At 44.1% G+C, this 20,111-nt stretch overlaps 1 protein-coding gene across 3 annotated transcripts in view; it reads right to left on the bottom strand.

Moving 5' to 3' along the window:
• Positions 1–20,111, bottom strand: part of ADAMTS12 (ADAM metallopeptidase with thrombospondin type 1 motif 12) — a 474,912-nt gene that overhangs the window by 29,187 nt on the left and 425,614 nt on the right. For 2 of the 3 annotated variants that reach the window (XR_002097463.1, XM_019517990.1), the window contains exons 18-19: positions 7,051–7,261; positions 1,111–2,277 (exon numbers count right to left, since the gene is read on the bottom strand). Coding sequence is in view for 2 of the 3 variants with exons in the window: in XM_019517990.1 (XP_019373535.1) it covers positions 1,111–2,277; positions 7,051–7,261 (1,378 nt within the window). In the remaining variant the exon portion in view is untranslated. The remainder of the gene's footprint in view (positions 1–1,110; positions 2,278–7,050; positions 7,262–20,111) is intronic. The other variant, XM_019517991.1, reaches the window with a different exon arrangement.

Raw genomic sequence — 20,111 nt, 5'->3', positions numbered from 1 at the left:
CAGACTTGATGATCTGCTCAGGTCCCTTCCGATCCTACTATGAAACTATGAAAGATGAGGGTTAATAACAGGACAAATAGATTAACACAATTTATATCCCTAACTTCCCATTCTTACCATGTTCAGAAGTAAATTAGATGTTTTATACTAGTAGCCGATTAAGATACAGCTTTGACTTATATGCCAGCAGACATTCATACCCACAGCCCCAGGCACATGTACACAGACAACCTTTTCAACTCTGTTCCAGTTCCAAAGTGTTATAATTAAAAAATTTAAAAAGACAGCATAGAAGTCCATGTAACCATTCATTTGCTAGATACAGTTGTCGGTCCAAGTTCTATTCCCAATTCTTGCAGCGTAAATCTGGACTAACCTTGTAATGCTTTAGGTTTACATCAGTGTAACTAAGCAGGATGAGTTTGGGATCAGGATACACTACTGTCAGTAGCATATATCATTCCTGGTGGGGAGGTGAAATAGCAACACTATCACAATCATCTATTGTATCAACACACTGAAGAATGTGTTTGAATAATCATTGAGTAAAGGTGCTTCATCCGACAACAGTTAAAATATATGCATGAACCGTGCCAGACAATGAAAGATGCTCAGAGAGAATGAATTTATGAGTATAGGCCGAAATATTATGGAGCCTCTACAGATATCTCATGCTAAGTGTAAGATAAAGAAATACAAACAGCTCATTGCACTTTGTAATTTTGACCTGCTTCCTCAGCACTCCTTAGTGAACATTAACTGATTCAGGATTCACCTAAGAGGATACTTTCCCCTTGTACTTGAAAAACCCAAACTGGTTTGGTTCTAATCACATGTTCATGAGACTTACAACAGTTTTGCTGACTCAGCCAAATATTAGGTGCATTTTCTGGTGTCCTGTCTAGTCAGCGGAGCACTTCTAGCATACATGAGCAACTTAAGCGTATTCTCCATTTTTCGTATGGCATGACTCATATTTAATTCAGATTCATGGCCCTCATTTCAAAAAATTCTGCATTAAATCAAGAATTTATATTTCCTTGGCCATTATACATGCTGTTTTCAGGCCAATTTATTGAGGTTTTTGGGTTATTTTTTTTAAATGCTTACCTCACTCCAGTTCCCCACAGTCCAGTAGCTGCCACTCCCCAATCTGTTGGACACTGTTGGATGGTCTAGTTCTGTAGTATCTGGATAAATTTCCTCTGAAATTATACTTCGATTTTTTGGAGCACCTCCAGGACTTGGAGATCTTGTGCTCTGAGTGTAAGTTATCTTGTCAGTGTGTTCCATTTCCATTCTATTATTATTCTGGTTCCTTAATATGTCACCAAACACTGTTGGCTTTATTGTGACAGATCCTTCTGTGGGGGCCATATTTGTGACAGGTGTATCTATCTGTACACTGACGTTTTGGGGATTTGCTGTTGTTAAAGGTGCCATCGTTTCTGCTACTATGCTGCTAGAAGATGGTGTAGAAGATTCATATTGAATAAATGTTGGTGAGACTTTGGGGGTTTGACTCTCATTTTTTGTTATATCAGAGTTGGCTTTTGGTCTTGTGCTCTCAGTTTTGATTGCTGGGTTGCTTTTGGTGTCAGGAATGGCAGCAGGTTTTTCACTTCCTCCTACTGACCAGTCAGTATCATCCGATTCCTCGGTTAAGTAATCGTAGCCTGGAGTAACTTCTGGACTTCCAGTAAATGAGAAGGAATGACTGGTCACTCCTCTTGGTACCATGATCCCTTCTGAAGTAGTGCTTGGTTTTGTATTAGAGATATTTTTGGCATCCCTTATATTTTCACGTTTTGAGCTATTACTTATAGGACAGAAAGTACTATTTTGGTGTGAGCTGCTTCCATTAAACACAGAGTGGGGATTATAATCGTCATCTGATCTGGTCGAATTGTTCTGGGACATTCTTATTTCCATGTCGTCCATGGCTTTAGAAGAGTTGACAGGAATGGCAGATGTAGGTGCCAGGGTGGGTGTGCTTCTGGTCTCAGGTGCTTTTGTTGTCACCTGGACTCTTGGACGTGGTTTAGGGATGGTTTTTCTGCCTGGTGGGCCTCTTCTGGGATTACCAGCTGTTTTTCTGATTAGGTTCTTTCCTCTTTCAGGTATTAGTGCGGGTATCATCAACTTTCTAGCAGGACATTGCTGGAGTCCACACAGGGCCTTAGAATTTGGTCTTTTTGAAATATCACATGGCTCGTCGTTGTTTTTAGCACAAGTAATGTTACGAGTCCGTACCCCACCACCACAAGTAACAGGGCACTGCAAGATAAAAAGAGCCAATTCTCATACTTAGCCTCCTTCAGATATTTAAAAAAAAATCAATATCAAACAAGTATCTTCTTATAAAAATCAGACTCCTTCTAAAAATGACAGTTTTCCCTTAGAAACAAGTGTTTTGATTTTTTACTATGACACAGTGCTTCTAAGGAAAAATTGGTATTGTTTTCCCACATGGTATATATTAGGGGTGCGTAAAATGGGCCACATTTGATTCAGTTTTGGATTTGGCCCAACTCGGGGACAGTGATTCAAATCACTGTCTCCAATTCAATTCGGCTGAATCTGAAGATTTGATGCTGATTTGGAGAATCAGGGATTCGGACATAGACACAGCTTTACATGTTTTTTCTACATACCTCGAGGTACCAGTGAGGCTCATGAATGCTGGGATGCTGGGGTGGATGGAGTTCAGGGGGCCCCCCTGTGTGCTCGGCAGTGAACCTGGAAGTGAACAAAAAGTACTGGAGGCATGGGGGGGGGGTCTCCCTGCATGCTCCCCGGCAGACCCGGAAGTGGATTGAAAGTGCTTCTGGTCCACTTCCAGGTCTACTGCCGAGCACACTGGGGAGCTTCCCACACGCCTGTGGGACACTGCATGCACCCCAGCATCACAGTGTTGATGAGCTGCCTCGTATCTAGAGGTGTGTAAAAAAACAGTTAAAGCTGTGTCTATGTCCGAAACTTTCCGAATCTTGTCATGAACACAGTTGAGGGGAGAGGTACGGGCCTCTGGGGCCTCCGCTGGGCTGTGTCCAGCAACAGGAGCCCCCCCCCCATGTGTCCCTGAATTACCAGACCTTCCCAGATCTGGCCAGGCTGGGACCGATTCCACTTCTGTGTTGCGACTGCATTGAGTTGCACCCACCTGGTGGCCAGACAACGTGGTGTAGGGCCCAACCTGGCTGGGTCTGGGACTCTCCGTGGTCTAAGGGCACATGGTGAGGAGGTTCCCGGGGAGGCAGGGCGAAGTAGATCCTGGGATGTCCTTTACTTTGAAAAAGTGATCTTTACTATAAAAAAAAGTTTGGAGACCATTGTCCTAGAAGAATGGCTGAAGTACCAGGGTGGAGAATACTCTGGCCAGGTGGCACCTTCATCCCTTCCTGCTGAAGCTGTGCAGTCTTCTCTGCATAGCAGTACAGCTTCAGCATGAAGGGATGAAGGTGCCACCTGGCCAGAGTATTCTCCACCCTGGTACTTTGGCCATTCTTCTAGGGCAGTGGTCTCCAAACTTTTTATAGTGAAGATCACTTTTTCAAAGTAAAGGACATCCCAGGATCTACTGTGCCCTGCTGCCTATCCCCTCCCTGATCTGTTGCTTGCCACCTACAGGCCACCCTTGTAGTCTCTCTCTTAGGAGAAATGTTTTTGAATAGTTTCACTTAGAAGAAAAGACTAGCTGAGCCTCTCTGAGGACTTACATGAAGTTTAAACATGCTTGCCTGAGGACTCGAGTTAGGCTTGTTACTGCTCGGTTGAAGAAAGAACTAGAAGGTAGGTCTCTCAGTTCTTGGATCAATGTTCTAACCACTAGGTAAAGGCTGTTCAACTGGCATCTGGATCCAAGATCTAGACCTGGATCTGGTCTGAGGTATGGTTCAATTTGGCCTGTGCAACTCTACACATTCTAGCTCCAGAAACAGAAGCAGCACATCTCTTAGAGCCTTTTATTGCATCTACTCCATGATGGGAAAAGAAGAAAGAAATAGGAGAGGGATGAGGTCCTTAAATTTGTGGCAGATTATATTCTCCTTTCCTTGTCAACATGTATTTACCCAGTATACCCCTTCTGGCCTTTATTCCGTGTCTTACAGCTTGGATTTATGAAGAACTGATGCTGCTTTTATGGAATTTCATTAGCTTTCTGTTAATACTTCACGAATGTAACCTTTTTCTTAATCATTCCTTTCTCAATAAGGAACCTGGGAGGTCTTAAGCAGATCCCGAGGTATGCCATTTTATAGCAGCTTAGGCTTACTCCCTTGAGTTCATTTAGGTTGCTAGCAAAAGATTTTGGTTTACGAGGAAGAGGGCAACTGTTGACATTATGTTCTTTGTATCTGAAGAAAGAAATAAGCCAGTCTTATCTGAGCCTTCTTATACTTTATTGCCATTCTGCCCTATGCATTTTGGCAGTTGCTTTCAAAGTTTTATGATTTAATTGGGATTCTCATGAGTTTTAATAAGAAATGGACAATGACATTTATGGATTCTAATTGAAAATGGGCATCCAAATTGCCTAGGTACCTCTGAAAATCTCCACCTTAAACTGTGGTGTAAACTCAAGGGATTTTAGAATGGTGCACAGTATTCCATTTTCGTTATTGCCCAATTAAGTGTGTTCAGTTTACAAGCACACACACTAATTTCTCTAACTGCCAGACACACAAATTCAACCTCAGGTTTATTTTGGGTTTACATCAGACTGTATATTTTCCATCTTTTACAGTGTTATCAGCCAAAAATGCTCTATAATCAGAATGTTGTTGATAGTTACTAAAAGCAAGAAGCAGACAAAGTCCATCTTGTTCTTTCACATTTTTAGCCACAATCAGAAGGTATTGTTGTAAGTAAAATATAGCTATTACAGCCCCTGTTTTTTATGACAAGGTATTAACATAGCTTTCTTTAAGTGTGGTTGCAGCCAGAAATACATGTTTGCCTCTGAAGAACTGGAGTGGTAGCTAAAATGTGGTTCAATTACTGAAGATTTTATAAATCTATTTGGATATACTATGCCACATCAACGACATTAGCTGAATTTAAATTGCCCTACAATTCAATTAGTTAATCATTAGTATCTGTGCCACATTTGCAAAACTCATTAGGGAGCATGTTTTTTACAGAATGTGTGTGTGCATGTGCCAGCACATACATGTATCAGGGAGCTAAGGCGGAGGGAAAGGGAGGGAGCTTCAGTAGATAAGCCTTGGAAGTTTTGAAAGGGACATACATTTTGCTGGAGAAGATGCACTGGATCAGAGGAAAATATCTGCTATCCAGCTGTTGCTATTATCACAAAAAAGTTTGATTTCTTAGTTATACTGTAACAACTGAGTATTATCTAGCTAAACAATACAAAAGAAACTTCTTAGTAGACCAGTGAAACAGACTGAGGGTCAGACATGCATACATTTCTACACAGGTCACTCAATAACCCAACAGCTGTCTCCTCCACAGTAAGAGCAGGTATTTAAGTGCATCTTTAAATTGAATATCAACTTAGACCATTTTTTGGCTTCACTGGAAGATGAAGGTGAGGAGAATTTTGCAGGATCAAGCCTATAATTTGCAGATAGCTAAAAAGTGCAAAGCCATTCTATAGATTAGCACTATGACTATACCAGACAAGTTTTTCCTGTTAAATAGAAACAGGCCCAGCAGAATACGTTGTAGTATTTTAAAACTAATCATTTTGATGAGCTCATTTTCTGCAGTTCACCAGTTGCCACTGAAAGTACTTATATATTATTGTACCAACTACTTTAAAGATGTACAATATGGCAGCCCTAACAAACAAATGGAGTAAAAAGAAGCATAATGAGTTAATCTGTTATTGCCAAGTGGGAGAAAGAGACAGAGGATCATTTGGTGCTTAGCATCCCATCCTTCTTTGTATATATTTCTGCAGACTTTTTTCAGGTATGTTCTACAGTGGGCTCATGCCCAGGCTCTGGGAATTCCATGAAGAATCTGACCAAGCCACAAACTCTTTCCTACAGTAAATCAGATCTTTGAAAGGGGGTTGCTTTTTGTTTGTAAAGTGTGGACAGTATGAAAAATATTTCTTAAATGCTTAGGGGAAATAGGTATAAAGCATTACATTTGGAACTGGATTTGGATAGAAGATTTCCCAGGGGCCTGGTTGGATTTTGAGGGTAATTATTGTTAACATAGCAGAAGCTACTGTGTGACACTGTCACACACAGTCTCCCATATTCTTTTTCTTAGCATTTGAGAAAATGCTCAGTCCTGGGATGATGTGTGGTACTGTTAAGTTTGGAGCATGAAAGATTCTTTCTAGTAATCCTTATCAGCCAGGGAGGAGAAGGGTTTGCTCTCTGCCTTGATCTCTTATTAGACTTCATTTTTGAGGCAGGCTGCTCCCTAAAAACTGGACGGAGGTGTTGGACACAGACTGATTTTGGAAGAAGAGACTGCCTGCATGCTATATGGCCACCTTTGTGTAAAAGTAAAGCCTCTGGGTTATTTATTACTCTTCCACTTGAAAGTTGACTTACCATAGATGACAATTACTGTTTGGTAAAGGAGTGATACCAAAGTCTGAATGGGAGACTGGTATAAGAACAGGGATCATTATAATTGCTTTATTGTAGAGACAGGCCCCAAATAAACACACCTATATCAATTCTTAATCCATTTTTGGATTTTTTATTGACCAACCTGTCCTCTTCTCCCCCATGTTTAACATCCCTATGGGTATGATACAGGTTCTAAAGCCCCAAATGTAAGATTTTGGGGTTATGAATTAGGGTATGGCCAATTGTACAGATACATTTGAGTTTAGAACTAGAATTTGAACCTAAGTCCAGATCAGGCTTCTGTTTAAGTTCTGTAGCTGGTTATATAGATTCCAATTTAGCTTTGGAGATGTGGCATACTACTTTGTCCTTTTCCATCTTCCCATGAGTGCCTTCTGCAGAAAAGCAGAGCCTTCATATTTTTCATGCTGAAATTTGAAAAGGATGAGGTGAGACAGAAGTGTTAGTTCTATCAGCTCTATGCTTTTACCTCAGTCCAGTTGCTCACTGTCCAGTCAGAAGGGCATAGGACATCTCTGTTGCATGAAAGGTGAGTCTTTGGCTTAAGCAGATGCTGGCATTCAGTAGCAGCCAAAGCCTGCTCATCAGATCCCACAGTTTGGATGCAAAGGACAGTTCGCTTCTTCTGTCCTGATGGGCCACATGTGGTTGAACACTTCTGCCATTCTCCTGCCCACCACCTGTAATCCAAGTCAGAAAGGAAGCAGAACATAAAAAGGAAATTAATGTTACTCCATTGCAAGAATAATAGATAAAGTTCGCCATGCAGATGCTCTGAAAAAATAGAAAGACACTCACAATGAGGAGTTCAGAATTTCGATGTAAATCCTCCATATTAAATACTAAGCACCCACTTTCCCCTTTGATGGGCAGTGAAGATTCTAATCCCAGATCAGCAGCAGGCACTGAAAATTAAGTTTCTAGAATATATAGAAATATCAGCCATATTTAGAGTTGCCTTCCAATATGATCAACATCTGGGAAGTCCAGTAATCTATTTATTTATTCTCATTTTTCATTACCTCATTGTAACCTTGGTACAGAAAGAGATTAACAAAGGAGAACTACACCTGGGTTATGTCATATAATTAAAGCTGGCAAAACCTGAATAGGTATCTTATTTGTTCCCCTACCACTGAAGGACTGTCCTCTGCAGCATATTGTCAGTTTTTTGTCTCACTTTAAATAACTTTAGGGACATTCCTCTGGTGTATTTGTTCACATTTTAAAACAGCTCCCTATTAGGGTTATTATTAGGAGCTATTAGTATCCTATCCTTTAGCTCACCCACCTCTTCTGTGTTATTCTTCCTCTGGCTACTCAGTCTAATCTGCATGCTTGGCATACATATCACTTTCTACCACCGGAGAAGCACTGACATCAAACAAATTGTACAGCTCACCTGCAAGTGTTTGCACATCTGTAGCAAAGTATAACTAACCAATGAGCTCTGGGTGGCCTCTGCACAAGAATGTGCATCTAAGTTCCTTAAATTAAAATTTTACCCACCCGAGAACTATAAACTTATATATAGGATTTCTAACTAAATAACACCTGTTTCTTGGGTTTAAGGCAGAGCCCAAAAGCTCCTTACATTGATAAGAGATACTTGCAGTCACAGGGCCAGATTCTTGAGAGGTTCATAGATTCATAGATGCTAGGGTCAGAAGGGGTGTCAAAGGATCATAGAGTTTGACCCCCTGCCAGTGGTAGGAAAAAGTGCTCGGGTTATGTGACCCCAGCCAGGAGCTTGTCCAGTCTCCTCTTGAAGACCCCAAGGTAGGGGAAAGCACCACCTGGTAAACAAAGCAGCTCCTGTTCCCTGATGCCCCTGCCACCCTGATGAATTTGCATACTGCCACAAGATTCCCCCTTAGCCTTCTCTTGTGGAGGTAGGTAGATGCAACTCTTCTGAAGTCAATGAACTTACATAAACACTGGTTTTGCCCTACACTGTTTTTTAAAATTATCCTTAACTCAGTGGTATTAGGAATAGTAATAATTAATCACATACTTTCCTTTGACTCAGCCACATGAAGATAATGGCACATACAGTTTTACACACAAACCTAATACATTATAACCATTCATTCCCTCTGAACTACTGATGTCTGATTATTTCTTTTCTGAATCAAATTCAAAGATAGGAGAACAAAATGAAACACAGAGCAAAAGAAGGAAAAAGGACCCTATTTTTTCTAGGTTTATTGATTTATATCTAGAGCAGGGGTGGGAAATTATTTTGGCTGGAGGGCCACTTAACTCTAGATTCTAGAGTAATTGCAGTGATGTTAGTCTATACTCTGGAGTTATGTTGATTTAATCAAAAGCAGCATCCTAGAGAATAAAGAAATTACAATATGATGAGCAGGGATCCCGGCTTTCCGTTTCCCATGGAAAAAATGTGGATTTTCCCTTTTAACTGAGAAAAAGACCAATTTATCATTTTAACAGAGAAACATGCAGCTTTTCAAGTTTTTGCAAAGTTCCAGCCTGCAGGGTGCTGGGGGGAGCAGGAGGAGGGCAGTCAGGCAGGGGGCACCATGTGCATGTATATACACATTGCCACAAGGCACCCTGGAGAGCAGCTCCCACAGATAAGTCTACAGGAGGGGTGGGGTTTGAGGACCCCATAGGAAGGGAGTGAGTTGGGTCAGGCCAGGGCTGGGACTGTTGCCCAGCTGGGCAGCATGAGGGGTTTAGGGCCTGGGGCCGAAATGCGCGGCAGCAGAGCCATGGGCAGCTCATCCAGGGCGGGGGAGGAGGGTGGGGAGGGAGGAGGGGAGGTAGGGATGGCTTCCCGCTGCTGATGTGTGCACTCCTGGGAGGGAGCAAGGGGAGGGCATGTGCCACCCAGATCTGTTCATGGGATGGGGAGGGGTGGGGGCTGCTTGCTGTGGGCCCTAGGCTCCCTGTCCTCCTGCCCTCTTCTCAGGGCCTCCATGGCCCAGTGGGCAGGAACTGGTATGGCAGGGCAGAGTGGAGCCAGGCAGGGAAGCTCCTTGCCTCTGCAAGCCTTGTACCACCCTGGTGAGATACCCCCTGCCCACCCAGCAGCAATGGGGGTGGTGGTGTGGGGTTGTGCCCCTCTCTCTAATGCTGGGCGGGCAGCGGGCAACTCACCAGGGTGGCGTGGGGCTCACAGTGGCAAGGAGCTTCTTCATCTGGCCCTGCTCTGCCCAACAGTGCTGGGTCCTACCCGCTGGACTAAGGGCAGCAGGACAAGGAGCCTGAGCTCACAGTGGGCAGTCCGCACCCTTCCCCCGCTATGGGCTGCTCTCTGGCTGTGCTCCATGCTCTGCTCTCCTCTTGGGCTGCAGTGACCACTGCCTCCTGTGGGTGGAAGTTGGGGACTCAAACACTACTGCAGGGGGTAAGGGGCTGTGGACCCAGGTCTCTGGCCCCACAGCCCTGGCAGGTGGGGGACCCCTCTGGCAGGGCTGGGGGGGCAGAGGGCTGTGGGCAGGGAGTGACGGGTACCAGCAGGACGGGGGGGAAGTGGGTGGGGTCTGAGGGGCACCGGCAGAGCCAGGGAGCTGTGGTTGAGCAATGAGGAGCACCTGCAGAACTGGGAGACTGACTTGGTAGTGAAAGGCCTGGACTCGTGTCCTGGTAAGTGAAGGAGGCAGGGGGAGATCTGATTTTCCATGATAAAAAACCCAAAATCAAATATCAAATTGTATAGGTATTTAGAATTTATTTTATTATAGTGATTGAGGCACTGGTAGATTTCCAAATTGCTTTAATATTGTAATATTGTAAATATATCAATAAAACACTGTGTTAAATTGTTCCATTTTAATTGTGAATTTGGGGGGTTTTATCAGAGAATCTGAGATTTTTTTTTTTATCAGAATTGGTGATTTTTAAACAGAATCCCTAATGATTAGGTTCTCCAGCGCCTATTCAGAAGGGCCCAAAATGTCCCAGCAGGGGTGAACTTCCACCTATATCATATTAGATTCACAACTACCACTCAAAGAATCACAGTATAGACTGTTGGGGTTCCTGGGAGGATCTTGGCCTACTGCAAATTGAAGATATTTCCTGTAAACAGTCAAATGAAAGTAGGCATCCTGAAAACAGAGATGCAAACAAGTTCCTCCTCTGTAGTGGCAGTGGGTTGGTAGCTAGTGTTACTATCTTGAACTCGAACTGGAGAATGAAGTTGTTAAATTTTCTTAGGCCTAGATGAGGTAACATCCCCACATCCTTCTCGGAACTGGGAAGTAAGTGCAGTGCAGGCTGTTTTCTTTAGGGGATGGAGAATTTGCTGTGGATAACAAACTGAACTGGATGGTGTATCCAGCAGTTATGGTACCTAATACTCCCTAAAAAGCAGGCCAAGCAGTTACTGGAGGAAAAGGGGTTTGGGAGGAGAAGAGATTAGAGGGAACACCAAATACTACACCAAAGACTGCAACACCAAAGATTTTACCTGGCTGGACGCTAAGAGGCAGATGGTGCAGCAGAAAAATGCTTGCTCTGGTGGAAATGTTGGCATTCCCTGGGAGGGTCTCAAGGCCAGTGTACAAAAGAGAAGGAATGGAGGAAGAATGTTGCAAGTGTTTCTGACCAGCATAGGTGGGCATGTATGATTCATCCCAAGGGCTGGCAAATATAGAAGAAAGGTAGCCCTAGAATCCTTTAGGGTTTGAAGCACTTCATCACACTTAGTACTGAAGAACTCCACTTCCCATTGATCTTTGCAGCTGTGAGGGGTGCCCCATGGCCACTGCTGTAGTCATGGCATGCGAGGCAGGACCCCGCCATTCTAAACCCCTAAAGTTATCAGTTTGTTGGGAGACCACAGGAATAATGAATGGCCTCATCCAGAAAGGGAGAAGAGGAGGGGCTGTTTCTCTGAGGATCACACCATCTGAAATCTGAATCTGGAGAATTTTCTCAATCCAGTGAAAGCACCATCTGGGAGGGTGATTGGAGGAGTGAGATGTTAGGCAGTAGGACCCGTCCAAAGTACAGGTGATCGGCCATGAATCCTAGGCACAAATAGCCACCTTGGGAAGTCCAGATAGGAACCTTGCAGTCACTCAACCGGTACCAATGAGGCCTAAGGGAGCAGGTTTGGGGGCCAGGACTGTCTTAGGGAGGACCCTTGAAGAGAAAACAGACCAGCACTTCATACTGGAACCAAATGAGGATTTTGTAAAGTCACCCTTTGTAGGCAGCTGCATGAGGGTCTCGGTCTGGAACTGAGGGGTGGTACATTGAGGGCAGAGCTGGTGGAAGCACTTGCATGTGGTACCACTGAAGAAGCAAAAGGTACTAGTTCCACAGATGATTGTCCAGATCACCTGGAGCCACTGAGGTTGGGAATTGAGGCTGGGTAAAGACTGGGTTCAGGGAAAGAACTGCCACTCACCCAGCCTGGGAAAACCAGGACTGGGGATCTCAACACCAGAGTGAAAAATGGTGCCAGAACCAGGGCAGCACTCCTTTTCGAAGAACGAGGTAATGCTGAGGACTGCCTAGGGCATTTCTCTTGAACTACTGCTGTGCTGACTGGCGATGACTGACAAAACCAGAGGATGGTGCCAGAGAATGTGTGCTGGAGTTTCAGCAAGTTTCAATGTCACCTGTCCAAGGCTCTGCAGCCTTTGGGCAGGAAGGATGAGGCAATGGAGAAGCAGGGCTCCTTGTAGAGACCTGAGATGGGTACCTCTCTCAGGGACTGGTATTGTCCTGTAACCTGTTGCCAGCTTCTCCAAAACTAAGGAGACAGGAAATCTTCATGAGGAACCTGCACTCATGGATTCCCAGTACCCAGCACAGTTCCAAGTCAAGGAATTGGCAACAGATGCCACAGACTTATCCAGGAAGCTGGCATTTGCTCTCATCCACCTTCCTAGTGTGGGACATCAGGACCTGTACATGGAGCATTTCCTAGGACTGTGGGACATGGCAGTATGGATATTTGGCAGACATGCTGTATGTGGGCATGGAATCACTGCAAGATGGACAAAATTTGAATCTTACGGATCTAGGAGAAGTCATGTTGGTAAGGAGATGGGTTTAAAGCTAAAGTCAAGGATTTTTCTTTGGAGGGAAGAGGTTTGCTGAAGAATGGAAGGATAATTCCTAAGATGATGCAGAGAGGAAGAGTTTATATATTTTTGGGAAGGCATCTCAGGACAAGCAGGTGATGCAGTCCCAAATGAGGGGAAAATTTTTGTTCCTTCTCTTTAGAAAAAAAAGAAGAGAAAGAGACAACCACAATACTTCTTCAAAAGAAGAGCTTTAGGAATCTGCAGGCAGCAAACAGCACGAGCTCAAAACCCTACTCAATCTTTGCCAAACCAAGGTGCGTGAGAGTAACAGAGAAGTAGGAAGCTTAGTACTGCTCTTAATGATCTTGGCATGGAGTGGGGTGGTGCTAGGCCACATTACACAAGTGCTGCTAAGACAAGTCCCTAAGCTATAGTGTCTGAGGAACATATGCACATGCACATCAAGCACTCAAAGGAAAACTGGTCTCTGGGATGGTGAGGAATTGCACAGAGTCTGGTGCAAATGTAGGTATGCAAGGCTACTTGCATTTTCAAAACAGTCATAATCAGGACTTCCAAACAAGAGCCAATCAGGAGCTTTCTTTGATCCTCTGGGTAAAATGTATAGCAGAGGTGCTCAGCCTTTTGGCCCCACAGGCCAAATGAGGGGCATGGGGCTGGTCTGGACCCAGTGTGCCAAGTTTGAGCTCTGGGGCTCTGCATCACCTCTGCCCACTCCCACATGTGGAGCTCATGCTCTGGGGATCGGGCCCCATGCATAAGGCCACAGCCTGTGAGGCTGGATGACCTGGTGCTTGGAGCCGGAGAATGCCCAACTTAGAACATGTGATTTTATGAAGGCAGCTTCATTTGTCTTCAGTGAATAACCACTGTTTATTAGGGCTACGCAAAGCTTTGGGTTGTGATTTGGTTCGGAGGAGATCCGGCCCAATTTGGTGGCCGAACCTCTGAATTCGATTCAGAGGACCAATTAAACGTCCGAATCGAGTCAAAGCCTCTGTATCTTCGGAAAAGATTCGGAGAGCTTTGATGATTCAGGCAGTCCCCGGTGGCAGCAGCAGGGAGCTGCAGCCAACTCCGAGCTGGTAAGTACTAGGGGCAGAGGAAGGGGGGGCTGGGGAGGGAGAGGGAAATCACCAAATCGAATCACTGTCCCCCGGATTGACTGAATCTGAATCCAAAGTGAATAATAGCCGCTTTGCTCAGGCCTACTGCTTATTCAGAGATTTGCATTTTCAGCAAAAGCACATTAGATCCAGAAATATACACGTCCAACTCATATAAACTGAAGTCCAAAAGAACATTGAAATCTATGAGAACAAGTGGAACTGGATCACCTACTACCAACATTAACTGTACTGTACTGTATGCAGCAAGTTCCAAAAAAAATTTATAGTGTGTTAAAGAGCAAAAATACATACATGAATGAAATAAATGAAGTTTAAAGAAACTTTTAATAAAATCATTAAAATTATATGAATTGTCTGATTATTATTTAAGAAGAGTTCTCACAATGAATCTTGTTTCTTAGCCAAACAAAAACTATCACCATAAAACAAGCAGAAACAAAAAACAATCCCGCATACAGCCCATGATATTTCAGCTGTATGTCGACAAGTATATTTTATTAATTAACATATTCTACTTTACGTGTTTTTGTGTAAATATTACATGCTGTTCCATAAGCACTCTATGCCAACTGAATGGCTGATTATCAATAGCTTGCCCAGGGAAATTTAGCTGCGTCATCAGAAAAGTGATGAAGGACATCTGTGCTGTCATTGTCTACTATTTCCTCTTAGTCCTAGGGCAAATATTTGCATCAATTTGTCACTTGTGGGAATCTAACTTACTAATTTATAAGCCATTCTGGACACAGTGCTTCTTACTATGAGTGCAGAGCAAAAGTAAGCTAAATGCTCCCACATTAACAAACAATTATGATGTCAGGTTTTGTTCCTTTTTGTGCCAGGCATCCTGTTCTGCTCTATATCCCTCATTTGCTCTTGCTTGTTAACCTCCCAATCCTGGTCTCTCTCTCGTCTATGTAAACTTCTCAGATTTGCTGCCAATTTTCCTCCCTACTCCTCTACTTTTTCCCCTTCCTCCTTCTGTTTTGTGGCTGTTCTGCTCCTTTGAGTTGTCACTGAAATTCAAGTTGCTGATACCAATTCATAATAAATATAATTAAAGAAAAAAGGGGACCTGGAGCTATCAAACTATGCTTACAGCTGATCTTACCTGGTCTCAGTGAAAATCACGTCTCCCATTCCTGCCACGGTTTACTTGCACTGTCTTCTTGCATTTCCTTTTTTAATTACACTGCCCACCTTTTAGGGCAGGATCTCTGTTCTCTGGCATACTGATACAGTTCTAGTATGCTGGGACCCCAATCCCACTAGAGGCCTCAGGATGATACTGTAATAAAATAAGAAGAAACTATTCCTCTCCTTCTGGTGCCTTTCCCTTAATGTTTCCTTTCTTCTTCTTCTACTAAAACCCCAGTGCCAACAGCAGAACAAAACGGACAAATCATTAAGCCAGCTCCACAATGTTCTCTCAATGGTGAAGGCAGCAGCCCAGGAGAGAGAAGTCTATATCAGCAGCTGGAACCAAGACCATTCAAACTTGGCTCTCATTTCTCAGATTTTCTTTCAAGCTCCTTTTGCTACCTCCTCTGATCTATAAAGATCTGATCCAGAGTTCAGCATCTTCAGAGAATGCTTAGCAGCACTCAAGATTAAGCCCCAGTGTCTGCTTTTCCTCTGTCATGTACCCACCTCTCATCAAATACATTTTTCTTTCTTGAGTGTCTCTGTACAGCAATCATTGGCTAAAAGCTATGGCCATGCATAGACAAAATAAGGAGCATGTGTGCACGACACGTTAAAGCGGGTTAATTGCTTTTGTGCTGTTTTAATGGTGTCAGTGTTTGCACGCCTCGACAGGGTATTGAGTATTAATTCCAGCTGCTGTAAGAAATTCAGTGATGTAACAAGGGGCTTTCCCAGGGCCAGTTGGATGTAGGCTCACCCACCTGTTTCTGAACAAACTGCCCGCCTCTCTTGCCTTGATGGAAAATGATTATGGTATTAATTAGGCAGACAGCTGCCCATTTCCTGCCCCAATGCCAGGGGGCATTATCTCCAAAACCTGCCCTGCACTGCAGCCCATGCTTCACAGATGGCATGTCAGTTCTTAACATCTCTGGCCCCACACTGGGCCACAAAACCCTCCAGTCTGGACCCCAACTACATCCCTTCCCATCAGGCAGCCTACTCTGCCCTCATTCTGGGCTGCCAAGCTCCCTGCACTATTCCCCCTCTCAAGTGTGGTCCCCCTGGGACCTTTGGCCACACAGGCCCCAGCCTGACCTCCAAGACCAGTTGGAACTGCAGGCCTCCAGCTCTGGGCATCTCTTGCGGTGGGCTCCCAGCCCTTTTGACCCTTCTGGTCCTGGTCCTGGCTCCAGCATTGACCAGTCAAGGGTGCGTCAAGTCAGGCTTCTGAGCATCTAGCCCACTCTCTCTAACATGGGTCTGCCTTCTTGGCTCTACTATGGTGTAACCCACCCAGTTGAGGGAGCTGGAGTTATTAAGGTGCCCTGACCTGCCTTTCACCAGGGTGGTAACTGGCCTGGCATTTCCTAGGGGCTCCTACACCACCAGGAGCCCCACCAGGCCACCCATCCCCATCAGGGTGCAGTTTTAGGTCATACCCAGGACCAGGAGCCTCCTCCATCCCCATAGCCCCAGCCCATAAACCTCCAAGCTGTTCCTAAGCCTCAGCTCCACTGGCTAATGTCTCACTTCCAGCAGCAAACTACTGTTTCACCCTATATATATCCTGGGTCTCAAAATGGCCACCGTACTCAAACACCTGGCTGCTGCTTGTTTCAGCCCTTAAAGTGGCAGGCACCAACAGTGCTCTGCCCCAGGTAGCCTACAGCCACAGAACAAAGCACCAGGCTCCATGCAGCTCAGGGGCTCTGCAGGAAGCCCTATAGGCAGCCTGGCAGCAGCCTGGAAAGGCAGGATCCACCCAAGAAAAGTGGCAAGCCTGATCTATTTTTTCCCCCTGGAGCCTGCCTGCACTGTGTGGGGGCCCAGTGCTTCCCGCTGCAGCTGTGGTACTCCCTAGGATCACCTGAGCCAGGTGCCTGTGGGGGGCACTGCTGCTGTGGAGGGAAGCACCAGCCTTCCCCACAGCTCAGGGACTGCTCTGCCCACCAGCAGCTCGCCCTCCTCTCCCCGCCACCAGAGAGGCAGGTAAGTCAATGGGATGTGTGCATGACAGGGGTGTAATCTGCCCTAAATTGCAGTGGTGTTTTTAAAAACCCACTACTTCAATTTAGGCCCCCTGTTTCATTTACACATGCCCTTTCATTGCTAAAGCTAAATGAGGGGTAGAAGCCTGGAGCCCATCTTCCATAAACTGATAAAATAGCCAAAGGGTGTAGCTGAATTTGGACCAATGCTGTCTATTCAATAGATAGTTATAGGCAAAAAGCTATATTAAAAGAGAATATTACACCAAACAGTAAAAAATTAGGAAACATCAGAATTATGGCTGCCCATGCAACCTTAATTCAATTCCCCTGTATATAAGTATTGTGACAATAGCAGTTCTATGATTCCACACTAATTTTTTCCAGTGGGTGGCTGCCAGTCATTGAATGAGCAATTAGGCAATATTCTGTTTTATTCTCATGCTGTTGTGCAGCACCAGGCTGTATTTATCACAAAGTATTCATTCTGACCTGGCTTTGAAAACATAATTATTCATTTTTGTCTCAAGTTTTCTGTGGCGCTCAGCACTTTAGTATCTGAATACTTCATAGATATGAATGAATATATCGTCTAGTCCCTTCTACTCCCTACCTCCTCCCCCAACAGTGGTCTTATGCCTATGTACTGACAAGAAACAGAAGCATATTGCTTCTTAGTTTGGAGAAAAGAAGAGTGAGGGAGGATTGGTAACAGTCTTCAAATACCTAAAAAGTGTGTATAAAGAGGATGATAATATTCTCTGTGGCTACATGAAAAACTGACTCAAATTGTAACAAGAGAAATTTAGACTGGATATTAGGAAGAACTTTCTCATTATGAGGGTGGTTAAGCATCAACACAGACTATTTAGAGAAGCTATGAAATGTTCATCCTTGGGAAATTTTAAGAGCAGATTAGATAAACACTTGGCTGGGATGGTTTAATCCTTCATTGAAGAGGGGGTGGGCCTACTGAGGTCCCTTTCAGTCTTACTTTCCTTTTATTCTATGATTCCTGTAGAGGACACAGGAAAAAAATAACCACTAGTTTTGGGCACCTAATCACCTAGGGTCTGACTTTCTGGAGCACTTCTTGTTAATATCACACTTTGTATGTGTTCAAATAACTGTGCCTGTTGAGTTACAGCTGAGAAGCATTTAGTATTTCTGCAAATCACACCCACATGTCTCAACTGGTACTTCAGAAAACAAGGAACATACACAAATGGTGAATTTCAAAGAGCTTGGATTAAGTGATTTGCCCCAGTATCGTATAGGAACTAAGTGACAGAGAAAGGATACAATTTAATTCTTTATGGCACCTTAGCTATGAGATTTTTTTTTTTTAAAGTATCCTAAATCTACTTAGGAGCATTCTGCTTAAGCAGATATTCATGTTAAAACAAGGACCAGGGCAATTTTTGTTAGGGAGGAGAAAAAGAAAGGAAATACATACTCATAGAAAAGTGCAGGTAATAAAAATACTAGGGGTCAGCGAAACAGGCCATATTCGAGTCGGATTTGGATTCGGCCTGAATCAGGGGACAGTGATTCGATTAGTTGATTTGGATCACTGTCCTGTTTCGATTTGGCCGAATCCGAAGATTCAATGCAGATTCAGAAAATCAGTGATTTGACCATAGACACAGTTTTAAATGTTTTTTTCTATATACCTCAAGGTACCAGGCATGGCTTGTGAATGCTGCAATGGCGGGGTGGATGGAACATCCCACAGGAGTGTGTTGGTGAACCTGGAAGTGGAGCAGAAGTACCCTAGCTCAGTGATCGGCTGTGGGGGGACCCCAGGTGTCCCTCCAGACTCAGAAGGCACCAGTCACCGAGTTGGAGGGAGTGGGGGGGCCCCAGTGCACTCCCCAGCAGACACTGAAGACCCTGGTGGACCACTTCCCGTTCTGCTGCCAAGCTCTTGTGGGATGCTCCATCTGCCCCACCATCACAGCATTGACGAGCTGCCTGGTACCTTGAGGTATGCAGAAAAAACGTTTAAAGCTGTGTCTGTGTAGAACATGTAGAACAACTTCTTGATGGAAACATGACTATGAAAGCTAAAATTAGTTTATATGGCAGGGATGAGCACTCTTAGGAACTCTGTAGACATGAATGTTACATCATGAAGCAGACTTGATTAACTGAATCTGTTGGAGAGTGCTAACCAGAGTCCCTGTGTTTCAAAATGGTGGTGGTGGCACTTTAATTAAAGCTCGTGCCACAAGCTTTAGTTAAAGCCCCCACCATTGCCATTTTGAAGCATGGGGACATTGATACATGAGACACTGCAGGTGCTTTAATTAGAGCAGATTTTGGAGACACTCTGATTAAAGAGCTCCCCCCACTCCTCAGGACCACGTGTAAAAACGCCCAGGGATGTCAAGTTCTATTCTCCATGTGGCAGGTGGTCTAAATGCAACTGTAGATTAATTAGTTTTGCATCGTTTTCATTGTTTTCTTATCACTAGACTTGGTTATTAAGCTGTTAGGTGGTTTCAAAACTTCTTTAACCCATGGACAACTGTCAACACTTACAAGTTCTCACAAACAACTGCCACCATTGGTACTTTATAAAAGACATTTTTACTTTAGAAGAGAAATAACTGTTAGGCTAAATGCAGACATTTGTTGGGGTTAGGAAGTTAGATAACATTAAATATGGCCACCTGATCTAACTTAGTTTGCTCTCAATGTGGACCTTACATTTGGACTCGGTCTCAGGGATTGGAAATAAACCTAAACCTAACTGTACAGAAATTCTGCACATATTGACTAGTTTAAAAATGGCAGAACCTGGTTTAAGATAGACCTGGATTGATATACACTCAAATTTAATTGATCTAGGTTAGACCAGTATATCAAACTTCAAAATAGTTACCTGTGTAGCCTCAGGGCTGGTAAAGTCAAGCTGCTGGCCCTAGCACCAAGCCTAAACTCTTCCTACCTGCCCCCTGGCACCAAGTTATTTTTAGGGGCCCCCAGCTCTTCACTCCTCTCCCCCCCAACAGACCAGCCAGGCCTTCCTCAACCCTCCATCCCACAAGTTGCTGTGGGTGCCTCTCGTTTTATTGGCAGACAAGGTTCTTTGGGTGAATCTGGTATCTTTTATTAGACCAACTTAAATAGTTGAAAAACAATTATTAAGCAAGCTTTCAGGTTTCAAAACCCTTCGTCAGGCTCAGGAAGTTTCAGCAGTTGGTGTGTGCTCTTCCTGGATGGAAAGAA

Source organism: Gavialis gangeticus, unplaced genomic scaffold (assembly GCF_001723915.1).
Source record: "Gavialis gangeticus isolate Ggan-Ray unplaced genomic scaffold, GavGan_comp1, whole genome shotgun sequence".
NCBI lineage: Eukaryota > Metazoa > Chordata > Crocodylia > Gavialidae > Gavialis > Gavialis gangeticus.
The sequence above is the reverse complement of the archived record's forward strand: the minus strand, read 5'-3'. Positions and strand labels throughout refer to the sequence as shown.